This window comes from Zalophus californianus, chromosome X (assembly GCF_009762305.2).
Source record: "Zalophus californianus isolate mZalCal1 chromosome X, mZalCal1.pri.v2, whole genome shotgun sequence".
NCBI lineage: Eukaryota > Metazoa > Chordata > Mammalia > Carnivora > Otariidae > Zalophus > Zalophus californianus.
Genome location: NC_045612.1, coordinates 78,792,505 through 78,817,106, shown reverse-complemented (window position 1 = coordinate 78,817,106; position 24,602 = coordinate 78,792,505). Strand labels below are relative to the sequence as shown.

Sequence of the window (24,602 nt, the reverse complement as noted above, 5' to 3'; positions counted from 1 at the left end):
CTCTGTTTGTATCTGCTCTCTGTATATCTTCAGGAAACTCTGCTTTCACCTCTTGTTGGCTCATGGTTTATTTCCATCCTTCATGAAACCAAGAACACTATTGGCTGGTCCTGCAGGATCCTCTTTGGGTCTCTGGACCCAGCCGGCCAGCATCACCTGTAGCTCCCTTTAACTCTGAGTTGGTGTGTCATAATCATTGTCAGCCTTCAAAACCTTTACTAGTTTCCAAAAAAATGAAAGGATGTACATGATCTTGGAGCTAAATTAAAAGCATCAACTGAAACTCCTATTGTTTCTTTAGGTATTTAATGATAACAAGAAACTTGAGAGAATTCTGCTTCTGTGGTAGGGGAACAGGACTAGAGAAATGTGTCATTAAGGTTCTCCCTTTGCCTACTCTTTCTAGCTCCCCAGAGTGTTGATGTGAGTTTTCAGGCACCAGATTAGTCATAAAGCCAACTTTAGTGATGTGATAGGAATGATTAAGAATGACCTACTGTTCAAAAAATCCCATCAGAAATCGTAGCTAAGGCCACAAAGCAGCATGAAACATGCATGGAAACAGTGTGAGTTATACAGACTCCTAGCTGTATAACCTACTAGCTGTGGCCTCGGGCAAGCCATTTTATCTCTCTGAACTTCAATTTTCTCTAAAATGGTTGTAAAACTCAAATCTAAACATGCAGTTTCCAGGTCATGAGGTCAGCCTTGTCTAATAAATACAGTGCCAAGCTTTCTTGGTCCTAGACTAATTTTTTGTAGGACTTTAAGACTCCTTTGATGAACCTAAAAATCTCACTGCCTCCTTTGGTCCATTTAAACTTTCAAAATAATTTAAATATTGTGACAAAAATAAGTCAAAGCAAAAGTAACTGAATATTTTAAAATTTACATAGCTACCTCTACATCCTTGGAAATTCCATATACTCTTTCAGGGTGGGGGTGGTCACAGATCTATACTTAGTCTCACACTAGTATGTCCTCCCTGCCCCAACAATACTTCTTATTACAATCATTCCAGCCTCCAGGTCAAATTTACACATTTTTCCTCCTCAAGTCCTCCCTGACTGCATCCTCCAACTCAGGTCATTGCAGTTTCCCTTTTCTGAATGCTAGCACCAATAATGAAGACCATTACACAACTTAAACTCAGCCACCACACTCCTGAGTTACATTAGTTCTGTTTCACAGCTTATAGTCTGCCCATTAAGCTGTGCCCAGTAGTGTACCTTCCTTACTCTTGCCTCACTCAGGGGCTGCCCAGGGAAAAACAGCTGACAAAGCCTCAGAAGTTTCTCTGCTCATTTTTTGCACATGGCAAGGGGACAAATCCCTCTGGAGCCCTGGTTGTCCAAGGTCCCATTGGGACCAGGCTGCCCAAATTCCACTTGTTAATGGTGGTCTGAGTGCTTTCATAGGGACATGGTGAATAGGTGCTCACCACAGGTGCTATTTAGGTCATCACAAGTCCCCTACCTAATAGCATGCCCAGTCATCACAAGTTCCCTACCTAATAGCATGCCCGCCTTCCTCCTTTTCCTTTCCACTCACCCAAGCTGGAGGATATCAAGGGAACCAGTGCTTCTCCAGAAGGTCCCTGGCAGTCTGCAGACAAGCACCAAGCCTAGCCATGGATTCAGCAAGGAGCCTACTCCAATTCCTGACATTATATAATTCAAACAACTAGGAGATAATTGAATTTGGCCTCACTGGGTATTCATGGGGTCTAGTAAGACACTGTAAAACATTTTGTATAAATGACAGATGCTGCAATCTGGGGAATGCAACTCTTAAGGATTGCAGCCTATCTCACTTGCTTGTCAGTAAGGTCTTTTTAGAGAGGGGCCCTATTTACTGCCCACCCCTAGCCTTGACCACCCTGGATTTTCTCTCCAGAGCCTGAAGAAGGCACATGGGGATGGGACTGGACTTATTTTTCTCATTACTGCATTCCAATACTTAGGGTACATTCTTAATAACAAAATAATAACAGCAACAACAATGGCAACAGTTAACACTTAGCATATATCATGTGCTAGACACTATTCCAAATGCTTTGCATTACCCCCCAGCTTTATTGAGGTATAATTGACAAAGATTATATATATTTAAGGTATAAAATGTGATGTTTTGATATATGTATACATTGTGAAATGATCACCACAATCAAGCTAATTAACATATACATCATCTCACATGGTGACTTTTTTGTGATGAGAACACTTAAGATCTACTTCTTAGCAAATTTCAAGTACACAATACAGTATTGTTAGTGATAAGCACCACATTGTATATTAGCTCACCAAAACTTATTCATCTTGCATATGAAAAGTTTTCACATTTTGACCAGTATCTCTCCATTTTCCAAATCGCACCAGTCCCTGGCAACCACCATTCTATTCTCTGCCTTTATGACTTCAACAGCTTTAGATTCTACATGAAGTGAGACCATATGGTATTTGCCTTTCTATGTCTTATTTTACTTAGTATAACGTCCTCCAGGTTCATCTATGTTGTCACAAATGACAGGAGTTCCTCCTTTTCTTTTAAGGCTGAATAATATTCCATAGTGTGTGTGCATTCCTGTGTGTGTGTGTGTGCGTGCGTGCGTGCGTCACATTTTCTTTATGTATTCATCCCTTGGCAGCTGAATGTTTTGCATTTATTAACAAATAATCTTCACAACAATCCTATAAGATAGGTACTGTTATAACCCCGTTTTATGAGGAACTGTAGATAGAACAGTTAAGAAGCCTACTCTGGAACAAAAGCTACTAAATGGTAGAGTTGGGCTTTAGTCCAGACTATCTGGTTCTAAAATCTGTGCTTATTTAACTACTGCATATACTGTCTCCCATAAAAGATTTGCTGAATGAATGAATAGTAACACCAAATATACAGTAATAATATCAATAGCTAACATTTACTAAATACCATGTGCCAGGCACTGCAACTATACTGTTTCATTTAACCATCACAAGCTCTCTTCTATGTGGATACCATTATGATTTCCATTTTGCAAATGTGAGGCACAGAGAATTTGCCCAAAGTCACACAGCTCATGGGAAAAATTGGTGCCCTTCTGGCTGGCCCTAGAACCCATGCTCTTAACACTATACTTCACTGCTTCCCACTACCTTAGGTGGTCCTTCTCAACGCCTCTTGAGATGAATTCTATCATCAGCCTGATTTGGCACTGAGGAAAATAAGAACATAAAGTTAAAAAAACTGGCCCAAGGTTAGAGACAGTAGAGCCTAGGACCCAGGTGTTTTGGTTTCAAATCCCCATCTCTTTTCTGCTCTATCCCTAATCTCTATTGCTATTGTTACGTTTCTGAGTCCCAGATGGTTCATCCTCCAAGTCTGGCCCTTCAGTACAAGAAAAAGTGGTCCAATGCGGAAAGTTCCTTGAACAGAAAAAGTCCTCCCTCCAGCGTTATTATACTCTATTTATTCCTGATCCTCCCAGAATACAATGAAACCAACATAAATAACTAGTAGTTATGACACAGAGGACAACAGAGTATGTCAAGGCTGGTATAATTAAAAACAAATGATACAGGGGAAAAAGCTGTTGGGGACAACTTCAGAACTGTAGGAACATTAGTGGATGACTGAGGAGAGAGGAAAGGGGATCTCTACCCCTCCTCTGGAAGAAAATAAAAGGAAAGGAGAAAAAAGAAAAATTCCCCAAAGCAGCAAAATAATTTCCAATATAATCATCTCTGGAAGGAAATAACACAACATACGCATAACTAAAGTAACAGGGCAATGGATGGAGGATCAGAGACAGCCATCATGGAAGACAAGAAGAAAGAGAAAAAAAGAGTCTTATTCTAGATTTTTTAAATGAAAACTGACAAAGAGGGAAAACAGCAAAATTTAAAGAAGGAATCACAAAATTAGAAGCCACTGGCATCTTTCCCACCTACTATAATGACCACTTCATTGCGAGCTGGGGATGATGGAGAGAAAGGGGCTTATACTTCTGAGGTGCCCATCTCCCATCTCCCTCAGGAAAGAAGAGGTTGGGGTTACCTTCTTGCAGAGGACCATCTGGTGGTCAAATAGGAAGAAGACCCGCTGCTGGTTGCGGCCATAGGGCTGGTAGATCCAGGCCATTTCCCCAGTGTAGATCAGCTCCGAGCTCCTGTCTAGGATGTCCTCACCCTGGGAAGAATATGTGATAGTGAGAGGCAGCCAGGCAGAAGGGATAGACCTGTCACCTGCCTGGAAGCACCTAACACTAGGCATAGACTGATGCAGGAGGAGTACAGAAAAGGCCTGGTGGGGAAAGAGGGATAGAAAGGACTCCTGGGAATCCTTAAAAGGTTCTATGAGCTGGAAAGACCCATACTCTTGTTCACCCTCAGGCCAAATGAGCCCTACCACCCAGGACTGCTATAGTCTCTATGTCAGCTGCTCTCTAGCCCTACAGGCACCAAGGTTCATTCTGCTTCCATGAGGTTTCTCTCTCCCTCTTTCTTTCCTTGCCTTTTTCTCTATGAATTTCTCTTTCCGCACCAGTCCTTCATCCCAGGTCTAGTCTCTTAGTCTCTTTCTTATACCTGAAGAGTAAGCCTAAGGAAATAATAGAAGTCTCTCTGCTTCCCAAATGAGTAAAAAAGGGGACAGGGGAGGGCAAGAAGGAGATAATGATAGAGGGAGAAAGAGAGAATACATTCAGACTCTTAATTTTTTCTTCTCCTCTCAGTTCATTAAAATATATTGATTAAATAGGAAACTTCACAACCACATGATTCTTTGGTCTGTTACTCATAGCCTGAAACCACTTCCCCTCCTTGCTACATAGTCAGACAGGAAAAAAAAAAAAGGTACCAACACATCTGACTCCTAGCTAACTCAATTCTACAGAGTTTCCAAGGCCCCTTTTCCACAAAAACTCTGCTAGGTCAGAGGTATGTGGAGATATATGTCAGATGCCAAGTCAGATTTGGCCCTTGTTCTTAAGGAGCTCACAGTCAGTGGAGGAAACTAATGCAGGTGTGCACAGAAATGGAACATGAGGCAAACCACACCAAAGCCCTGGCATGGGGGTGGGGTGGGGGTTCCAGGATCTATATAAAGATAGGGATAAAAATCTGGTCCAGAACTCAGGAGAATTAATATTAGCACCTATAGGGGTGCCTGGGTGGCTCAGTCAGTTGAGCATCTGACTCTTGATTTTGGTTCAGGTCATGATCTCAGGGCTGTGAGACTGAGCCCTGTGTTGGGCTCTATGCTGGGTATAGAGTCTGCTTGAGATTCTCTCTCCCACTCCCTTTGTCACCCTTCTCCCCTCTAAAAATATATTAACACCTATATGCATCAGACGTTTGCTACATACTTTCACTCTATCTCTTCTGAGGCACACAAGAATCCTGGGAGGTAGGTAGTCTTACTCTCATTTTATAGTCCAAGGTACAGAAATGTCAGGTGATCAGCTAAGATCACCCAGCTCATTAGCTAGATACCCATGACCCAACCCCAATTCTGTGGCTCCAGAAAGTATACTCACTCTTGCCACTATATTATGCTATCTCCAGTCCAGTAAGTCCCTTCCTCTCTCTGGGTCTCAGGTTTTTCTGACATTAAATGTGGTATATGAGGATGATCTCCAAGGTCTTAACCCTGATACTCCAATGTTAAGATCTCAGCCGTGCACCCAAAAGCTTCAAGTCAGGGTTAGAGATGGAGATCCCTGCATCCACCCCCCCCCCCCGAAATAATTAGAACAGCCTAGACAGGGCAGTGGGCCAAAGAGAGGGGTAGCTGGAAATGGTATTCTTCAGCATATCACTTTTTCAGTCTAAGGTATGAGAAGGAAAAGGGGAGCTCAGTGGAAATATTTTGTAATAATATAACCTCAAAAAGAAAGCTCACAGATACTGTGACTCCAGACTCCATTTCAGGGGTAACTTGGAACTTGAGTAAACATTCATCCTTGAGGGGCCCACATACTAACACAGAACTTCTGGGAGAGGAAGCTCTCAGGGTGAGGGATTTGTGCAGGGCTTTCCTGTTAGATGGATGGGAAGATGAGAGTGGTAGCAGTCTGCCATGTCCCACCCTGAGGCAGGCCAGGAAGATGTGCCACAGTCCATTTTGAATATATATAAAGTGAAAGAAAGCCATAAAAACAGGCCAATGCCAAACAAAGTTGGCCAAGATGACTTTTTTTTTCAGGATGACTTTTAAAATTACACCCACTGTACCAGCCAGGAACACTCTTATTTTAAGTACTTGCCACATATAACTCCACCAAGCTAAGAAAGGGAAGGAAGGGAGAAAAGAGAAAAAAAAAAAGAAAGGAAGGAAGGAAAGAAAGAAAGAAAGAAAGAAAGAAAGAAAGAAAGAGAGAGAGAGAGAGAGAGAGAGAGAGAAAGAAAGAAAGAAAGAGAAAGAAAGGAAGAAAGAAAGAGACAAAATAGAGAAGAAAGGAAGGAAGAAGAAAGACAAGAAGGAAGGAAGGAAGGAAGGAAGGAAGGAAGGAGGGAAGGAAGGAAGGAAAGAAAGAAAGAGAAAGAAAGAAAGAAAGAAAGAAAGAAAGAGACAAAATAGAGAAGGAAGGAAGAAGAAAGACAAGAAGGAAGGAAGGAAGGAGGGAAGGAAGGAAGGAAGGAAAGAAAGAAAGAGAAAGAAAGAAAGAAAGAGACAAAATAGAGAAGGAAGGAAGGAAGAAGAAAGACAAGAAGGAAGGAAGGAAGGAAAGAAAGAAAGAGAAAGAAAGAAAGAAAGAAAGAAAGAAAGAAAGAAAGAAAGAAAGAAAGAAAGGAAGGAAGGAAGGAAGGAAGAAAGAAAGAAAGAAAGAAAGAAAGAGACAAAATAGAGAAGGAAGGAAGAAGAAAGACAAGAAGGAAGGAAGGAAGGAAGGAAGGAAGGAAGGAAGGAAGGAAGGAAGGAAGGAAGGAAAGAAAGAAAGAAAGAAAGAAAGAAAGAAAGAAAGAAAGAAAGAAAGAAAGAGAAAGAAAAGAAAGAAAGAAAGAAAAGAAAGAAAGAAAGAAAGAAAGAAAGAAAGAAAGAAAGAAAGAAAGAAAGAAAGAAAGAAAGAACACCCTTATGCTCACCAAGCTGGTTGATGTCAGGTTACATATATCCTCTCTGTGTGTCAGTTTCCTCATCTTTATTTTATTTTTTTAAATTCTAAGGTCAATTTTTATTTCTACAAAAAAAGGTAGTCAAAAGAATATAAAACACATGTAAATTATATTACTGAGTGAGCTTTAAGTGGAGCTTGACTCTGCAAAGACTGTGAGTCTAGAGGGAGAGGGAAGGCCATCTTGTTCCTGAGCTGGCTAACTGTTCTGAATGAAAAGACCAGCAGGCCACTGGCAACCCCACACTGGTGCTGGCTATAGCCAAGTCCTGCCAATTGCAGACAATTTGAACCCTGGAAAGGGTGAAATTGTGCTGAGGGAGGATCACAGTGGGACTGTACTACATTTCCTTGTCTTTAAAATGAATTTCCTACATTGAATTTCCTCATCTTTAAAATGAGGGTAATAACAGTACCGATCTCATTTGGCTGTTGTGAAGATTATGTAAGTTAACATATATAAAGTGCTTAGGAAAGTACACTTTCACACTGTAAGTTCTACATAAGTGATAGCTATTATCTTGATTATTATTGTGCACTCTATATCCTATGTCACATATTCCTATTAATACTCACAAGAACCCAATGAAGAATGTACTGTTATTACCCCCAAAACCAAGGTCAGAGAAATTAGAAGTAATTTGCCCAGAGAATCCAGAATCGAGGCCAGACTCCCTCCAAAGCCACCAAACCACAGTATAATGATAATCCTTAGTGGAACAACTAGCTACCTTGGAAGATTTCTGAGGTGAGAATCTCAGAAGACTTGGGTTCTGGCCCACTGTTGCCACCAACTCACTCTTGCCCTTGGAAAGTAGCTTAACCACTCTCAATCCGTTTTCTCAATTGAACAATGGATAATACAAAAGTTCCTGCTTGGTTCACTTCACATGGCTGCTTGAGAGCAAAAATCAGATCACATAAGGGAAATGGCCCTCTCAGAGTTCAGAGTTCTCACCCTTTGCCTCTTCTACCCCACTTGCACCATATATTACTTTGTCTTGCCCCCCAAAATGCAATCCCTTCTCACTGCCACCTCCCCCATGGACATTCTGTTTTCTTCCATTCCTCCAAGATTTTGCACATACTGTTCCCTCCGCCTGGAACATGTTTGCCCCAATGGAAAACCAAGGCCACTCATTCATCTCAATAGCCCAATGCCCAACACCCCATTCTAGTTATAGGCTGATTGTTCTGATGTGAGATTGTAGCCTGAACAGATCCAGGGAAAGAAGGACAATGGAAATGCCCTAATTTTCATACAGTTCATTTTCAATGCTGCCTATTGACAGGACGGCAGGGAAATAACAAACTCCTTGTCCCAGAAGTATGCCTCATCAAGCCACCTCAGCTTCTAAACAGATACTTTTTCTGCTTCCATCACATTGGGTATTTGTGTTTCCTCCAACTTTTGGATTCAATTATCCAGTGGTAAACTGGAACAGGCCTTTGGATATTACACAAGCAGGCTGTTAGGGGAGGGGTGCCACCACAATCATATACAGTCAAATTCCCAAACATGACCTACAAATCTGGGCTCCTGGTAAAAATCTCCGGGGGGGGGGAGATTAAAAGGAAGCTGCCAGGGATATATTCCTTTTCCCTTCCTTTCAAGTGGATCTAATGAGTGTTAAAGGCAGCAATGTGACAGTTCAACCAAACATAAGCATCAGAGAAATTAGAAATGTAAATTTCCCTGAAACTGTGGTCTGTGAGAACAGGTTCTTCTCCCTGTTGCTCCCCTAAGCCACTCTAAGGTATTGATTATTACTTTGAGGTATGGGTGATATTTTCACTCATCCATTTAATTTTTAGGAGCCCTGGGATATGGGACAGAACAGGGGGTACTTCATGAACTCTAGTCCTCATGGTGGGGGAGGGAGCAAGGATGATAACTGGAATTGAACAAAAATATCCTGAATATTTATGGAATAAGTTGAGGCAGGGTCAGATCTGGCTATAATACAAGGCCTCCTACTCTCTAGCCAGATGTTCTGATTTACTGAGTAGGTACCAATTGCCTGTATGCTGCCAATCCCCAACCCTCTTTCCCAATTCCTCTTCAAAGGACATTAAGCTCAGAAGATTTCCCCTATGACTCTTCTTTTTAATTTGATAAATTAAGCTGAAATTATTATGTGGATGCTTTGACAGCCACCCTGTTTGTTCAAACATTTGGGGGAGGGCAAGAAATCATTTTCTTGATTTGCAAGGCTTGTCCACACTAGCCCTCAGCAAGTTGGGAGGACCTCTCTTTGCTTGTGCAACTGCTTGGACAAGTAGAATATACAAAGAACCTATACCAGGGAACCAGTGAGGTTTGACTACTTATGTCAATAGTTAGCAAGCCATGGAGTGGATATGTCCTATTGCCTTTTGGAGATGGTCCTCCAGCACTCATCCACCTTTAGCCGTACTAGGGTTTGGATATTCCCCCCAAGGAAGTCTTACTGCCTTACTTAGATATGGACCCTTTACTGCAAAAACAAGTCCCTGCAGTATCACAAAGGAAAGCAACTGGGGTGTGGGAAGCAGAAGGTTGAAAGAGTATGTAGTGCAGCAGAGAAAAGAATACCACAGAGAGAATCTGGAGACCAGATTAAAATTTTAGCTTTGTGCTCTTGGTCAGGAATAGGCTTCTCAGACTTCCACCATCATTACAATGTGTGTGTGTGTGTGTGTGTGTGTGTGTGTGTGTGTGTGTGTGTGTGTGTGTGTGTGTGTGTGTGTGTACATGCCAGAATTGTTGATGGAAAGGGTAGTTGCCTAAAAGCCCTGGTGACTGTCTTGAAGACTAGATATGACAAACATAAGACACTTTAGGCCTGCCCTCTGAAATGCACCCAACAGGATTCGCTGGAGAAAAGCTTCCTAGAAGACAACCCCTCTAGAGCTAGTAAGTTCCACGGTGACCCCAGAGTCTGAAAAGGGAACCATGAGGAATTTTTCTTCTTGCCAAATTAGATGAAGGGCTTCACCAAGCAGCAGGGTGTCAGGGTTGTACATATGGGCTTGGTTGATTAGAAGACCCAATCAATCATGCTAACAAAGGAGGCAGAGAGTAATTGTTCTCCCATCAATCCTGGCTCAAAATTGTCTTTTTGTTTCCCACCCCCCACTTCTAGACAAAAACACATGAAATTCCTTTTTAGATGCTGAGTCTTTAAATCATAATTCAGTGTCTTCGAGTTTGGTATTAATAAGGCTCCCTGGATAGGCCAAGGAATTTCAAGCTATTGTTGGTCCTCCATGGCTCTACCTTCAAGGACTGGAAGAGCATATGGAGGAATTAGATATTCCAGGCATTAGGAAGAAGGAAGATGTTCCAGGGAATATGAAGACAACTGCTGCTGGGAACCTCCTTTTTACAGAGAACCCTGCAGGAGTAGAGAGAAAGAGGCCTGTTAATCAGCCACAATTTCAGAGTCCCTTGGAGTTGATGGGCTTGCTAGAGGTCATTTGGTCTAGCCTTCTGCTTCTGATCAGGCAACTAACCAAAGTAAGCCAGACACAAGGGAAGGAGGAACCATGATTCACTAATAAGTTTGGGCCAGTGTTGGTTTCCTCTTATGAGCAATACGGTCTCTTTATATAGATTCACTCCTTTCTCTTCATCTCAAAAAATCACTCCTTTTTTTCTACTCTTATGGGGACGTTATCCTTTAAATAAGACTAAAAATATGCCAAATGCTCAGAATTGTGGTCTTTTCCAGCCATCTACATTAAAAAGGATCAGAGGTAGCAGAATAAATGAAAGATGATTTTTTCTGGACTTTGGTAAAATAGTTGTTTGCAAGGCTGATGCTTAATCTTCTTAGAATGTACTACTGCTTGAAATGTTAGGGAGATACTACTTCTCAATCATAGGAAATGATACCAGAGTTGAGGCAAATGGAATAGGGAACTGGTTCAACTTCTGCACTGCAACTATGAAGCTTAAGTTTACTGCCCCCTCCCTGGTAGAGTGACCAGCCTTTCCCATCTCGGTTATGTTAGCCTGTAGGCTATCAGATTTCACAATTTGGGTTTGAGAGATAAATATGAAATGCCATGGCCCCTGGTTCTCTTGGTGGGCACAAGAGACAAACACTAAATGGTGTACTCAACACACATACCTATGACACCTTATAATGCATGGCTCTGTTTCTATTGAACAGAAACCCAAGAACCTCAACAGAGCAGTGGCATAAATAGAAGCAAAATCTTCATTTATTAGGTTGTATATATCCTCTGGAAGTGAGTATCTAGAAAAGGAAGCCTTTAGTGACTTCATTCACTGAAGACTTTCTGAGTTCAGAGAAGTTGTGGCTGTTTCCAATGAAATAGGGGGCTGTCAGGAATTAACTTTATAAGCAAATGATAAAAAACAGAATTTGGTGTGTCGACTGGGCAGGAATGATGACCTTGGCCTCAAGTGTGCAAGCTTGGGTAGACCAAGCAAATGTGTCAGGGCAAGGTAATCTCACCAATGGAAAAAAGAAGTATGTTGGCTGGCCTGCACAAGAGAACCAACTTTATATTCTGTGTCTGGGAGTGGATTAGTACATACCACTTCTTATCCAAGTGTTCACCTGGTGGTGATAAAACTCCAGGACTGGAAAGAAGCTTGAAAGTCTATTGATTCAATCCAATTTTTTCCTGGCAACATCCAAAGACATGAACCTTTTCTTTCTCAATGAAGTGTTGCCTTAAAGATTTCTCCAACCTTCTTAGAAAGCTATTCAAGTACACAACACCTCTCATTAGTAGAAAGTTTTGCCTTGGCTCTAATCTAAATCCTTTCTGCTGCTCTTTAAATTTAATTCCTTTTCATTCATCTTAGGCTAAGATGTGATGTCCTAGCTAAGCTATTCAGATTCCCCAGTACCCCTGTTCATAAAGATCCTACCTCCCAGTCTAGGACAGATGCCTGCCACTGGGCAATCTTGTCAATATTCTCCAAACGCCGCTTGCGCTCATTGATCTGCTGAGTCACGTTTCTCATGACAGCCAGAGCAGCTGCCACATACCTGTAGTCACTGTGAAGACACAAAAGTACAAGTTGGATGTATCAATGTGTTAGAGAACTGATGTGTTGGGTGCCAACCCTAACATCCATTCTTCTCTTCCTACTTAGTAACAGAGCCCTGATTTTCAGATGGAACCCATGTCACATGGAGTAAAAGATTACATTTCCTATCTTTCTTTACAATAAGGGGTGACTATGTGATTAGTCCAGTGATATGCAAATAGAAATTTGGGGAAGATATTTTCAGAAACCTCCTTTAAGGAAGATAGCTAATGCTTCTTTACCCCTTACTCAATCTTGATGCTTGGAATGTAGATGTGATGGTTGAAGTTCTAGCAGCTATCTTGGACCATAAGAAAAAGTCCCTACTCCTAGGGATAGGATAACAGAAAGTTGGAAGGAGCCCAAGTTTTTGATGACCATAGAGCTCCATAGCAGTCATGGACTGCCTACCTGCAGACATTTTTTTTACATGAAAGGGAAATAGACTCCTATCTTTCTTATAGCATTATTTTTCTTTAAATTTTTGTTATTGTTATGTTAATCACCATACATTACATCATTAGTTTTTGATGTAGTATGCCATGATTCATTGTTTGTGCATAACACCCAGTGCTCCACGCAGAACGTGCCCTCTTTAATACCCATCACCAGGCTAACCCACCCTTATAGCATTATTTTTGCATCCAATCTGATACAACCAGCCAAGGATCAAGAAGGGAACCTTATACATGGCATGGTCCAGAGCTTTACTATTCCTTCTACCACTTATTTCTAGGGAACTCTGCCCAAAGTCATTGTGAAATAGTATCTACTCTTTTCCTCCAGTACGATATACAGATAGGATGTAGCACAGTGTTTAAGAACAGACTCTGGATCCATACTCTTTGGGCTCAAACCCTAGTTTTGTCACTGACAAAACTGGTCTTTGGCAAGTCTCACTGACTCTCTCAATGACTCAGTTTCTTCATATGTGAAATGGGAGAATTACAGGAGGGTCTGTTGAGGGCTTAATCATCCACATAAACCTTTTTACTCTTGGCCTATTGTGAATGTTAGCAGTATTATTAGTACAAAGCAAACATTTCTCTAGACACCACATGGGTTACCTCTCAAAACCTCTAGTCACAGAAGTGCAACTTTTAGGCCCAGTTTCCTGGGACTTTGGATGGCCTACTTGAAGGTTATACCATCCTGCCCAGTTTTCTCTGCTTGTCTGATCTGATTTCCAATCAAATGGGCCCTGTGAAAGGCAGATTGAAAGTGAGATCCCAGCCATTTGGTGGAGCTACAATAGACTGAGAGGGCAAGAGGATGAATTATGATTCAATCTTAACTAACCTTTCCTTAGAAAAGCTAAACATATTTTGCGGTCATTAACCTGCTCACTGTCCCAGCACTAATTAGAAAAAAGAAAGGAGGGAAAAAAGATACACAGCAACTGTTTTTTTCTTTCCTAATGCATTGAAGTGTGGGGTGGTTGACAAATCAGAGGCACAGAAAAGGCAGTTCTAACTGCCAAGTCACACACCATGTATTACTTCCTCTTAGACGGCCTCCCTGTGTTTTGTGAACACCTGCCAGACCATAGTCTTCAAGTGCTACTAAATTTTATCACCTCCAGTGATGGGAGGCTCACTATACATCCTAACCAGTTTATTCTGTCTCAAGACAACTTTGTTTTAAAAAAAAAAAACAACCTCTTAAATTCTTATTTATTCTGAGCCTTAATAAATGTTAGCTATTACCAGTTTTTCTTCTGGATCCAACTACTGACTTTTGAGCTCATGGTTGACTAATGCTTCCCAAGTCTCTTTAAATTATGCTGTCTAGGGGCACCTGGGTGGCTCAGTGGGTTAAGTGTCTGCCTTCAGCTCGGGTCATGATCCCAGGGTCCTGGGATCGAGCCCCACATCAGGCTCCCTGCTCAGCAGGGAGTCTGCTTCTCCCTCTGCCCTTCCCCCTGCTTTCTCTCTCTCTCTCTCTGAAATAAATAAATATTTAAAAGATAGGCTGCCTAGAAGCTGCATCTCTCTAAACCTGTCCGTGAACTCTGTCTCCCTCTTGATTTCTTAGACCAAACTGCAAAATCTTATATTTGTTCTTTTAAAAATTCAATTAGCCAACATATAGTACATCATTAGTTGTTGATGTGGTGTTCAATGATTCATTAGTTGCCTATAACACCCAGTGCTCATCACATCGTGTGCCCTCCTTAATGTCCATCACTCAGTTACCCCATCCCCCTAACCCATCTCCCTTTCCGCAACCCTCAGTTTGTTTCCCGGAGTCGAGTCTCTCATGGTTTGTCTCCCTCTCTGATTTCTTCCCATTCAGTTTTCCCTCCCTTCCCCTATGATCCTCTGCACTATTCCTTATATTCCACACATGAGTGAAACCATATGATAATTGTCTTTCTCTGACTGACTTATTTCACTGAGTGTAATACCTTCCAGTTCCATCCATGTCGATGTAAATGGTAGGTATTCATCCTTTCTGATGGCTGAGTAATATTCCATTGTATATATGAACCACAACTTCCTATTATTAAGATTTTATTTATTTATTTGACAGAGAGTACAAGCAGGGGGAGCAGCAGGGAGAGGGAGAAGCAGGCTCCCACTGAGCAGAGAGCCCAACATGGGGCTCAATCCCAGGACCCTGGGATCTTGACCTAAGCCAAAAGCAGACGCTTAACTGACTGAGCCACCCAGGTATCCCTGAACCACAACTTCTTTATCCACTCATCTATTGAAGGACATCTTGGCTCCTTCCACAGTTTGGCTATTGCTGCTAGGAACATTGGGGTGCAGGTGTCCCTTCTTTTCACTACATCTGTGTCTTTGGGGTAAATACCCAGTAGTACAATTGCTGGGTCGTAGGTTAGTCCTATTTTTAACTTTTTGAGGCACCTCCATACTGTTTTCCAGAGTGGCTGTACCAGCTTGCATTCCCATCAACAGTATAAGAGGGTTCCCCTTTCTCCACATCCTCACCAAAATTTTTGTTTCCTGTCTTGTTAATTTTAGCCATTCTAACATTTGTTCTTGTTATATTTTATCTTTTTACAGTTACTTGCTTCAGCCTATGGGCAAGCTATTGGGCTCTGTATGACTATTAAAGTTTCTCTCTGGCAAGGTTATCTGAGCCTGCCATTTGGAAGCAGAGTAGGGTGATGACAGAAGGGGTAGGTGCAGTGTAGAAGTTGCTAACATAAATAAGTGCCCCTGTTCTTTGGGCCCATTTACTATCTCCCATGCCATTCCTCTTTCTGGTTTGAAGGCACCAGGAAAATGACTTAAGCCACTTTGGGGAAGGTAAAGCATAAAATTACACTGTCCAATATGGTAGCCATTAGCCACATTTATTTAAAATTAAATATAGTTAAAAATTTAGTACTTCAGTTGCATCAGCTACATTTCTCAGTACTCAATAGTCATATGTAGCCAGTGGCTCCTACACTGGACAGCACAGATATAAAACATTTATATTATTGTAGAAAGTTCCATTGGACAGCACTGGAATGAGAATGCCTATTACCTCTGACCCCATGTACTACTCAGCCATGGATTCATTATGGTCACTGTGCCATACTGTCATTCAACCTTTGCCATTTTTAGCTGCCTTTCTTACAATGGTTAGAGGGGGAAGGTCCCCATTTTTAACCTGCCCCACTAGCTTTAGGAGTGGGTGAGAGAAGAAGTGAATAGTTGTGGTCTTACCTAAACCCTGCTCAGAGCCCCCAGGCCTTCAGATGAGGTCTGGGCCCAACCCCTTGATAAGATCTACTGAACCAAGATTGTCTTGTTCCAGACACGTCAGCTAACCTCCCTCTTACACAGTCTTCCTTCCTGTCAACTTAAGAAAGGTTGGAAGGCAGGGTGGGGACACATCACCCTTCTGTAAGCAAAGGCAGTATTATTATCCATTTATTACTCTCTATCCACCTAATCTTCTCCCTTAGAGGCCACTCTGAGTGCTTACATTTCAGACCTACTTATCCAAACACCTATTTGACTAAGCCTTCTAGCTGGCAGCAGCCTCTAATTGACTTCAAATCCAAGCTACTCTGACATGCATCACAGGAGCTGTCACCTTAATACAGCTCCCTGAAGCCGGCCAAAAGAGGTGCCCCATGGCCTGGAGACAGTGCTGGGACCGACACTGGGACTGTCACCCTGAAGGAGGACAGGTATTCATGTATCTTCCCAATACCTGAGCCACTCTCTCAGCATTCTGGAGCTCAAGGGGTAGAAAGAGGGGGAAATAGGGACCCAGAGGGCAAGAAGACCTTGAGGCAGGGACTCTAATAACAAGGTGAAGGACCATAAGGATGGCAAATCCCAGGTAGATATCCTATCTTACTGGCTCTCACTAAACTCAATAAGGTCCTGGGGTTGTTTTGGCTTAAGAAACTCACACAGTTTTGGGCTGTGCTTTGAAAATGGTCTTTCTGGGGCTCTTGAAAGCAATTGTGCAATATATAATTTACCTATTAATATCAGTCCACAAGTATGATTTTTAGAGTCTCCTGCTAGATTCCATGAAACAGATACTCAGGAGTAGGTGTTGATGAGAGATGAGCTGTAATATAAAGACATTTGAGAACCACTCTTTGAATATCCCGGTTTTAAAACCATTGGTCCGAAGGTTGCTCCTCTGAGATTTATGTACAATAATGATCACTTCTGGTCATTTAGCACCATGAAGTATAACTGTGGAGGTAATTTAGGCTCATGACATCATGGGCTGGCAGAACTGGAAGAGGCCTTCCAGACTGCCTAGTACAATGGCTCATAAATCTTTTTGGGCATGAAAATTACCTGGAGGGCTCTTTACAAAGCTAGGTTCCCAGACCACTGTCCACACTTCGAGTCACTGCTTTGCCACACGGACTTGCTTTCTGGGCCTCAGTCTTTCTAGCCATAAAATGAGGAAGTCTGACTAGAAGACCTTCCTTTAAGGGCTTTCCATTTTAGGTGCCATAAATATTTTCCATTTTTATTTTTAAAATATTCTAATTTTAGTGGAAGTTCTTCAGTGTCCTATTAGCTCTCACAAGAAACTGTATCCTTAGAAAACTTGGGACTCAGTTCTAGCAATTGTCTGTATTAAGTCTTCTAAAATAACATTTAGTCACCTGCAAATTTCATTTCTAATGAATATGCCCACTATCCCCCAGCTAGTAAACAGACTCAGGGAGAAGGGAACAGAGTCCTTTTGGGTAAGGTCCTTCACCATCTGCCTCCCTCATAACCAACACATCATGGCAGGCAGAGCTACCACTGGTGGCATTCTCACACAAGTGTTACCACATTTGGATTCAAATCTGAAATTTGTCCAAGGCTCTGGAAACTGAAGCACATGACCATGATTTGCTAAAGAAACACCATCAACTTAAAAATGAACCCAGGGATTGGCCTTGAGCTTAGCATAAACAAAACCAACTGGCCCATACCTGTGGCTTTACACAACTAGGTCTGGAAGTCAGCTCCAAGGAAACCAGGTAATGGAGCCAAGTGAAAGTAGGAAGTGGGTCTAATGAGAATTAGGTAGAAAGCTAAGGGAAACTGGACAGAAGTCTTCTTTCTTCTTGGAGGGTTCAATCAGGAAGAGAGCTGAATAAGTCAAAGATCAGGAATTTAATACTAATTAAAGGCAGGTTATAAAAAGGCTGAGGACTCTAGGTTATAAAATAAAGCATGTGAAAGAGTGGGGGGTGGTTCATTCATTGTTGGAGATGACTCTCAGCATATACCTTACTGGTAGGATCATTTACTGGTAGGTCATTTCCATTTAGAGAGAGCTAAGTTTCTTGGTCATTTTTGGGTTGGTTTTCTTAAAAAATACTGAAAAATTAAAAAAAAAAAGCTTCAGGAGAAGTCTCAAGTCTGTTTGCCTCCCAGTCATGCTCTGAGTCTAAAGGGAAGGTAGAGTTGGGATGAGGCAGAGGAGGGTGGAAAAGACTAAAGAATACCAGGGATATAGCCTTGCAGAATAAATCTAAGGTCACTACAAGTTATGCAGGCTATTATTAGGGTATTGAATCTATCACACAAACAGAGCAGAATAGACAGCTGAACAATTATTCCATCTGGATTATTTCACTTAGCTAAATTTAGGTCTAAGGACACAGCTAAGCTCCCTGAAGGCAGGGTGTAAGTCGTGCAATAATGGTGCATACTGATTTTTTGTGCATAGTGATTCCCAGGTTTATAAGAAACTCTTACAAGCATTCTTCTGCTTTACACACAATAACCTTATGAGGTAAGCAAAAATATATCACCATCCCATTGTGAAGATAAGTTAACAGAAGGAAGCTCAGAAAAAGCTAAAGGACATATATTCTTAATAAAGACCAACATGTAGATGAGGCTCTCCTAACTCCTGCTTCTCTCTATCTTTTACCTGTGGTCCTGGGCGGTATATTTGAGGAGCTCAGCCAGTTGTAAGGGATACTTGCAGATCTTCTGCACTGGAGTCAAAAGGAAACCATCAATAGCAATGTCGATCATCTGCTGCAAGAGGCGACAGGCCTCAAAGAAGTGCTGGTAGCGGCTGTCCTTCATTAGTTTGGAGAGTTCCATGCAGGCATCCAGGTGGTTGTTACAATACTCGGAGTATATCCAGAATCCATCTTGCTATGAGCACAGGAAAAATGGAGAGAAAAAAAAAGTCTACTGAGAATTCCAAAAGAAGTTTTGGAGAAATGAAAATAAAGATCCTGTCCTTACGTAGGAATATTAAAACGGTGACAATGTCAATCTTTCCTAAATTGATTCAGAATTTAATAATAAAATAATTATTTGGGAAGTAGACAAACTGTAAACATTTGTATAGAAAAAATAAGTAGGAATAGTAGTGAAATTCTATTAAAAAAGGGTAATGACAGAACACTGCTCCTGACAAAAGTGAAAACACTACAACAATAAAATTCTGGCATTGGATTTTATTTTTTTATTTTTCCAAGTTTTTATTTTAATTCGTTAGTTAACATACAGTGTTAGTTTCAGGTGTACAATATAGTGATTCAACAATTCCATACATCACCCAGTGCTCATCACAACAAAGGCACTTCTTAATCCCCATCATCTATTTAACCCATCCACCCACCCACCTCCCCTCTGGTAACCATCAATTTGTTCTCTATTGTAAGAGTCTGTTTCTTGGTCTGTCTCTCTTTATTCTTTTCCATTGCTCATTTGCTTTGTTTCCTAAATTTCACATATGAGTGAAATCACATTGTATTTGTCTTTCTCTGACTTATTCTCTTAGCCTTGTATCCTCCATCTCCATCCATGTCTTTGCAAACGGCAAGATTTCATTTGTGTGTGTGTGTGTGTGTGTGTGTGTGTGTGTGTGTGTGTGTGTGTGTTATACACCACATATTCTTTATCCATTTATCTATCTATCGAGGGACACTTGGTAGGCTTCCATATCTTGGCTATTGTAAATAATGCTGCTATAAATGTAGGCGTGCATGTATCCTTTTGAATTAATGTTTTTAGAGTTTTGGGGTAAATACCAGGTAGTGTGATTATTGGATCATAGGGTAGTTCAATTTTAACTTTTTGAGAAACCTCCATACTGCTTCCACAGGGACTGCACCAGTTTGCATTCCCACCAACAATGCAAAAGAGTTCCTTTTTCTCTACATCCTAGCCAGCACCTGTTGTTTCTTGTGTTATTTTAGCCAGTCTGATAGGGGTGAGATGGTATTTCATTGTAGTTTTGATTTGCATTTTCCTGATGATGAGTGATATTTGTCTGTTGGCCATCTGTATGTCTTCTTTGAAGAAATGTCTGTTCATGTGTTCTGCCCATTTTTAAATTGGATTATTTACCTTTTGGGGTGATGAGTTGTATCAGTTTTTTTACATAATTTGGATACTCTTTATCAGATATGTCATTTGCAAATATCTTCTCCCATTCTGTAGGTTGCCTTTTACTTTTGTTGACTCTTTCCTTAGCTGTGCAGAAGCTTTTTATTTTGAGATAATCCCAATAGTTTATTTTTGCTGTGGTTTCCCTTGCCTCAGGTGACATACCTAGAAAAATGTTGCTACGGCTAATGTCGGGGACATTACTGCCTGTGCTCTCTTCTAGGATTTTTATGGTTTCATGTCTTACACATTTAGGTCTTTAATACATGTTAAATTTATTTTTGTGTATGGTGTAAGAAAGTGGTCTAGTTTCATTCTTTTGCATGTAGTTGACCAGTTTTCCCAAAAGCATTTTTTGAAGAAACTATCTTTTTCCCATTGGATATTCTTTCCTGCTTTGTTAAAGGTTAACTGAACATGTAAGTATGGGCTTATTCCTGGGTTTTCTATTCTGTTCTATTGATCAATGTTTCTATTTTTGTGCTACTACCATAATGTTTTGATTACTATCACTTTGTAATTTAAAGTGAACTCTAGAATTGTGATAACTCCGGCTTTGCTTTCCTTTTTCAAAATTGCTTTGGCTACTTGAGGTCTTCTGTGGTTCCATATAAGTTTCAGGATTATTTGTTCTAGTTGTGTGGAAAATGCTGTTGGCATTTTCATATGGATTGCATTAAATATGTAGATTGCTTTGGGTAGTGGAGACATTTTAACAATATTCATTCTTCCAACCCACAGCATGGAATGTTTTTCCATTTCCTTGTATCATCTTCAATTTCTTTCATTGGTGTTTTATAGTTTTCAGAGTACAGGTCTTTCACCGCTTAGGTTAGGTTTATTCCTAGCTATCTTATTTTTGGTGCAATTATAAATCAGATTGTTTGCTTTATTTCTCTTTCTGCCTCTTCATTATTAGTGTTTAGAAATGTAACAGATTTCTGCACATTGATTTTGCATCCTGCAACTTCACTGAATTCATTTATAAGTTCTAGCAGGCTTTTGGTGGAGTCTTTCAGGTTTTCTATATAGAGTACCATGGCATCTGCAAATAGTGAAAGTTTTACTTCTTCCTTACCTATTTGGAAGCCTTTTATTTCTTTTTGTTGTTTAACTGCTGTAGTTAGGACTTCCAGTAATATGTTGAATAAAAGTGGTGACTTCTTCCTTACCCATTTGGAAGTCTTTTATTTCTTTTTGTTGTTTAACTGCTGTAGCTAGGGCTTCCAGTAATACATTGAATAAAAATGGTGAGAGAAGACATCCTTATTTTGTTCCTGACCTTAGGAAGAAAGCTTTCAGTTTCTTCCCAGTGAGTATGATGTTAGCTGTGAGTTTTTCAAATATGGCTTTTATTATGTTGAAATATGTTCCTGCTAAACCTACTTTGCTGAAGGCTTTTATCATAACTTGATATTGTACTTTGTCAAATGCTTTTTCTGCATCTATTGAAATGATCACATGGTTTTTATCCTTTGTCTTATTGATGTGATATATCATGTTGATTGATTTGAGAATATAGAACCACCGTTGCATCCCAGGAATAAATCCCACTTGATTGTGGTAAATATATTTTTTAAATATATTGTTGGATTTGGTTTACTAATATTTTGTTGAGTATTTTTGCATGTATACTCATCAGGGATATTGGCCTGTAGTTCTCTCTCTCTCTCTCTCTTCCTCTCTCTGGTGCCTTTATCTTGTTTTGGTGTAAGGGTGATACTGCCCTCATAGAATGAATTTAGAAGTTTTCCTTATTCTTCTATTTTTTGGAATAGTTTAAATGTTCTTCTTCTTCTTTAAATGTTTGGTAGAATTCTCCTGTGAAGCCATCTGGTCCTGGACTTTGTTTGTTGGGAGTTTTTTTGATTACTGACTCAGTCTCCTTGCTGGTAATCAGTATGTTCAATGTTTTTACTTCTTCCTGTTTCAGTTTTTGTAGGTTATGTGTTCCTAGGGATTTATCCATTTGTTCTGTGTTCTCTAATTTGGTGGCATACAGTTTTTCATATTTTTTTCACAATCGTTTGTATTTCTGTGGTGTTGGTTGTTATTTTTCCTCTTTCAATTATGATTATAATTATTTGAGTCCTCTCTCTCTCTCTCTCTCTCTCTCTGATGAGTCTGGCTAAAGGTTTACCAATTTTGTTGATCTTTTCAAAGAACCAGCTATGTTTCACTGATCTGTCCTATTGATTTTTTAATTAATATATCATCTCTTTCTACTCTCATCTTTGTTATTTCCTTCTTTCTGTTGGTTTTGGATTTTGTTTGTTGTTTCCTGTCTAGTGATAAAGGAAATGTTCAACTTTTTTTTTTTAAGATTTTATTTATTTGACAGAGAGAGGCAGCAAGAGAGGGAACACAAGCAGGTAGAGTGGAGAGGGAGAAGCAGGCTTCTTGCTGAGCAGGGAGCCTGATGCGGGGCTCAATCCCAGGACCCTGGGATCATGACCTGAGCCGAAGGCAGATGCTTAATGATTGAGCCACCCAGGTGCCCCAGAAATGTTCAACTTTTAATGTTTGTGGACCCTGCTCCTGGGCTCCCAGGGAAGCTATACTTTTATCAGAATCAGAATGACTTCAGCAGACTTCAAAGTATGTGCTCTTTATCTTGCCTGAGTACACATTGTAGCAAATAACCAAAAAATAAATACTTCAAACTAAAGAGTAAAAATCTCCCTAACTTCCATTCCCATAGCTCTGAAGCCTACAACCTTGTATATACTAAAAGCATAAGATAAAGTTTGTAATTTTCTGAAATGTCCTTCATCATGATGATTTGTGACTCTTGATGAAACAAAAAACCATATATAACCCTTAATAAACATTTCTTTTCCAGAGTACTTTCTTCCATGTTAAGACTGTGTATCTTGGGCTGCTGTCCTCACTTGGGTTTGAATAAAACTCTCTTCCTTTTTTTTAAGAAATTCTAAAAGTTTTTTTTCCTTCCAAGTTTTTATTTAAATTCCAGTTAGTTAACATACAGTGTAATATTCACTTCATGAATAGGATTTAGTGATTCATCACTTACATACAACACCCAGTGCTCATCACAAGTGCCCTCCTAAATACCCATCACCCATATAACCCATCCCGTCGTCCACCATTCCTCCAGCAACCCTCAGTTTGTCCTCTATAGTTAAGAGTCAGTTTTACAGTTTGCCTCTTTTCTTCCCTATGTTCATCTGTTTTGTTTCTTAAATTACACATGAATGAAATCATATAGTATTTGTCTTCCTCTGGTTTATTTCACATAGAATAATACTCTCTAGCTCCATCCATGTCATTGCAAATGAAAAGATTTCGTTCTTTTTTATGGCTGAGTAATATTCCATTGTACATGTATATAAATACACACACATATGTATATATACTTCTTTATCCATTCATCAGTCGATGGATATTTGGACACTCCATAATTTGGCTAGCAGTAAAAATGCTGCTATAAACATCAGGTGCATGTACCCATCTGAATTAGTATTAATGTAAACTGTGGGTAAATACTTAGTAGTGCAACTGCTGGATCCTCGGGTAGTTCTATTGTGAACTTTTTGAGGAACCTCCTTACTGTTTTCCAGAGTGGTTGCACCAATTTGCATTCCCACTGTCAGTGTAAGAGGGTTTCCCCTTTTTCCATGCCCTTGCCAACATCTGTTGTTTCCTGTATTGTTTACTTTAGCTATTCTGGCAGGTGTGAGGTGATATCTCAATGTAGTTTTGATTTGTATACCCTGATGACAAATGATGATGAACATTTTTTCATCTATCTGCTAACCATCTGTATGTATTCTTTGGGGAAAAAAATGTCTATTCATGTCTTCTGTCCGTTTTTAACTGGATTATTTGGTGTTGAGTTTGGTAAGTTCTTTATAGATTTTGGGACACTAACCCTTTATCAGATATGTCATTTACAAATACCTTCTCTCATTCGGAAGGTTGCCTTTTAATTTGGTTGATTGTTTCTTTCACTGTGCAGAAGCTTTTTTATCTTGATAAGGTCCCAAGAGTTCACTTTTGCTTTTGCTACCCTTGCCTCCAGAGATGTGTATAGTAACAAGTTGCTACAGGCAATGCCAAAGAGGTTGCTGCCTGTGCTCTCCTCTAGGATTTTGATGGTTTCCTGTCTCACATTGAGGTCTTTCATCAATTTTGAATTAACTGTTGTGTATGGTGTAAGAAAGTGGTCCAGTTTCATTCTTCTGCATGTTGCTGTCCAGTTTTTAACAACACCATTCGTTAAAGAGACTATCTTTTTTCCACTGGATATTCTTTCCTGTTGTGTTGAAGACTAGATTGATCATACACTTGTGGGTCCATTTCTGTGTTTCCTATTCTGTTCAACTGATCTGTGTCTGTTTTTATGCCATACCACACTGCCTTGATGATGACAGCTTCGTAATATAGCTTGAAGACCAGAGTCATGTTGCTTCCAGTTTTACTTTTCTTTTTCAGTACTGCTTTGGCTATTCCGGGTCTTTTGTGGCTCCATACAAATTTTAGGATTGTTTGTTCTAGCTCCATGAAAAATGTTGGTGGTATTTTGATAGGGATTGCATTAAATGTATAGATTGCTTTGGGTAGTATAGACATTTACAGTGTTTTTCTTCCAATC

At 40.3% G+C, this 24,602-nt stretch overlaps 1 protein-coding gene across 10 annotated transcripts in view; it reads right to left on the bottom strand.

Annotated features, from left to right (window-relative positions):
* Positions 1–24,602, bottom strand: part of ARHGEF9 (Cdc42 guanine nucleotide exchange factor 9) — a 234,645-nt gene that overhangs the window by 47,854 nt on the left and 162,189 nt on the right. For 9 of the 10 annotated variants that reach the window (XM_027609072.2, XM_027609063.2, XM_027609062.2 and 6 more), the window contains 3 exons: positions 18,513–18,745; positions 11,985–12,114; positions 4,039–4,170 (listed from right to left, as the gene is read on the bottom strand). In XM_027609072.2, the coding sequence (XP_027464873.1) occupies positions 4,039–4,170; positions 11,985–12,114; positions 18,513–18,745 (495 nt within the window). The remainder of the gene's footprint in view (positions 1–4,038; positions 4,171–11,984; positions 12,115–18,512; positions 18,746–24,602) is intronic. The other variant, XM_027609069.2, reaches the window with a different exon arrangement.